The sequence below is a fragment of the Atta colombica genome, unplaced genomic scaffold, assembly GCF_001594045.1.
Source record: "Atta colombica isolate Treedump-2 unplaced genomic scaffold, Acol1.0 scaffold153, whole genome shotgun sequence".
Lineage (NCBI taxonomy): Eukaryota > Metazoa > Arthropoda > Insecta > Hymenoptera > Formicidae > Atta > Atta colombica.
This window is the reverse complement of record NW_017259243.1, coordinates 2213629-2215634: the sequence shown is the minus strand read 5'-3', so window position 1 is coordinate 2215634 and position 2006 is coordinate 2213629. Positions and strand designations below refer to the sequence as shown.

Sequence of the window (2006 nt, the reverse complement as noted above, 5' to 3'; positions counted from 1 at the left end):
TACATTCAATTAATATTATATATTATTAATAATGTAGCGACATAACGTGATATATATTCAGAATCTTAAATGACTCGGAACCATTTTATGTACTTAACAATTTATATACAATACATATACATACACACAGAGCTTTCTTCCTGTTCTATCTTATTATAAATTAGTGAAAAAATAATGCTGCTTTGGCCATGATCTGCGCATCAGTTTAATTATCAACTACATCTTCGTTGCTAATACCTACATTTTTGAATGTGTTTCATGGTAGTCTTCAAAATAGTCAAAAAATTGTAATTATACACAGAGTTTATCATCGCGAAGTGTATACCTCTAGAAAAATCTCATCTCGAATAATGCATCGATCGTTACCACAATATAATCCTTTATTATAATCTGCCATTCATTAATAGTAATAGTAATAGATAACATTAATACTTTGATTATTATCACTGTATGAGAATAATTCATATAAAGCAAGTAGCTATTATTTAATAAATGGAATAAGTTTCCAACTTCCATTTTTTTTTCATGTCTTGATTTTTGCCAAATATGTGGTAATTATTCGGCTTTATATCATTATAAGAAATATTTAATTTATTCATTATAAAATATCAAACATCTTCGATTTTAATACAGAAATCAAGTGATTCGGCGATTACATTTGCGATCTCTTCATGTTATATCGAATAAAATGAAAGAAATTCTACTGAGGGATCCATTATAAGATATAAAAGTAGATGTGTTAATCGAATTATGTTCAAATGGAATGGCTCGGTAACACATATTCACATATATGCATATATATGCATACATATGAATTATATTATAATGTATAAATATAAATTAAGAACAGGATGATATACGCATGGAATGTGTAACTTAAATGATTTTCTGAAAATGGCTATTTATCACTTTGTTTAAATTGTAATAAACATTGTTTTACCTCAAATCAATGGAATTATCAAATTCACATCAGCTTCATATTTGGAATATGATTTTAATGCATAAGCTGACAAGCGTTATCGAGAATAATATTGTAAATCCTCTCGTATTTATCTTGCTAATTAATAATAAAATAGTTATATCATATTCTATGTATACTGTGTGACACATAAGAAATTACAAAGGCCATATAGCAGTACCGCAGAGCATTCTGACAATGTTAGTATTTCTATGCTACATTTAATATGTTTCAAGAAATTTTAGTCCAGAATTATTATTCTAGCTATTCGAAATACTACGATAAATTAATCTTAAGAAAGTGCTGTACAATGTAAATAGCTGTTTTTTGACGTCAATAAGTCTATGAGAAATATAATCTAATTATATACCTCTATAATTTAATAAATTTATTATATATTTATATTTTCCAATAAATTAATTACGTTATATTTACGTTGCAACAAATAAACAACGATCTGTACATTCAATATAAAAATTAAACCTAAGGACGGAAAACAGAAAACGCTAATCAGATATTCAATTCCCACTGTGAATAAAGTATACCGATTGGCAAAAGTATCAAGTTGCCACAGGCATTGTTGTTAATTTTCACGCTATGCGCAAAATACTAACAGTGGAATACTCTATCGTATAATTATTCGTTATTCTATTTTTTATCCAAATAGTTCCTTTAAAGTACAATGCTCGATGAGCCCAGTTGTGCAGAGCATTTTTCTGAATACAAATAAAAAAACCTTTTATTTATATCTCGGACTGTCTGGCGGGGTCGGTTGCGTGTTAACCTTCTGCTTTGGTCCAGTTTTAAAGGACATCTTTTTTACGGGTCTCGGTGAAATTCCGTGAAGCGCAGGACTCTCGGGGGTATCACTACTAAACCATACTCTGCTTCCGTCAGAAACTGGAAACAAAAGCCAGAACTAATAAAATCTCTCTTAATTGTAATTTTGTAAATTATCAATCAAAAAGTAATATAAAATTTTAGCAAGAAAATAGTTCATGTGAAAAAGGCAGAGATTAAAAAAAAAAGTAAGCATGCAGTTTGAATA

The 2006-nt window shown here is 28.5% G+C and overlaps 1 protein-coding gene across 2 annotated transcripts in view; it reads right to left on the bottom strand.

Moving 5' to 3' along the window:
• Nucleotides 1–1493: 1493 nt before the first annotated feature.
• Nucleotides 1494–2006, bottom strand: part of LOC108685536 (ral GTPase-activating protein subunit alpha-1) — a 14241-nt gene continuing 13728 nt past the window's right edge. The window contains exon 27 of one of the 2 annotated variants that reach the window (XM_018190383.1): nt 1494–1858. In XM_018190383.1, coding sequence (XP_018045872.1) covers nt 1698–1858 — 161 coding nt within the window. In that variant the 3' untranslated portion in view covers nt 1494–1697. The remainder of the gene's footprint in view (nt 1859–2006) is intronic. The other variant, XM_018190384.1, reaches the window with a different exon arrangement.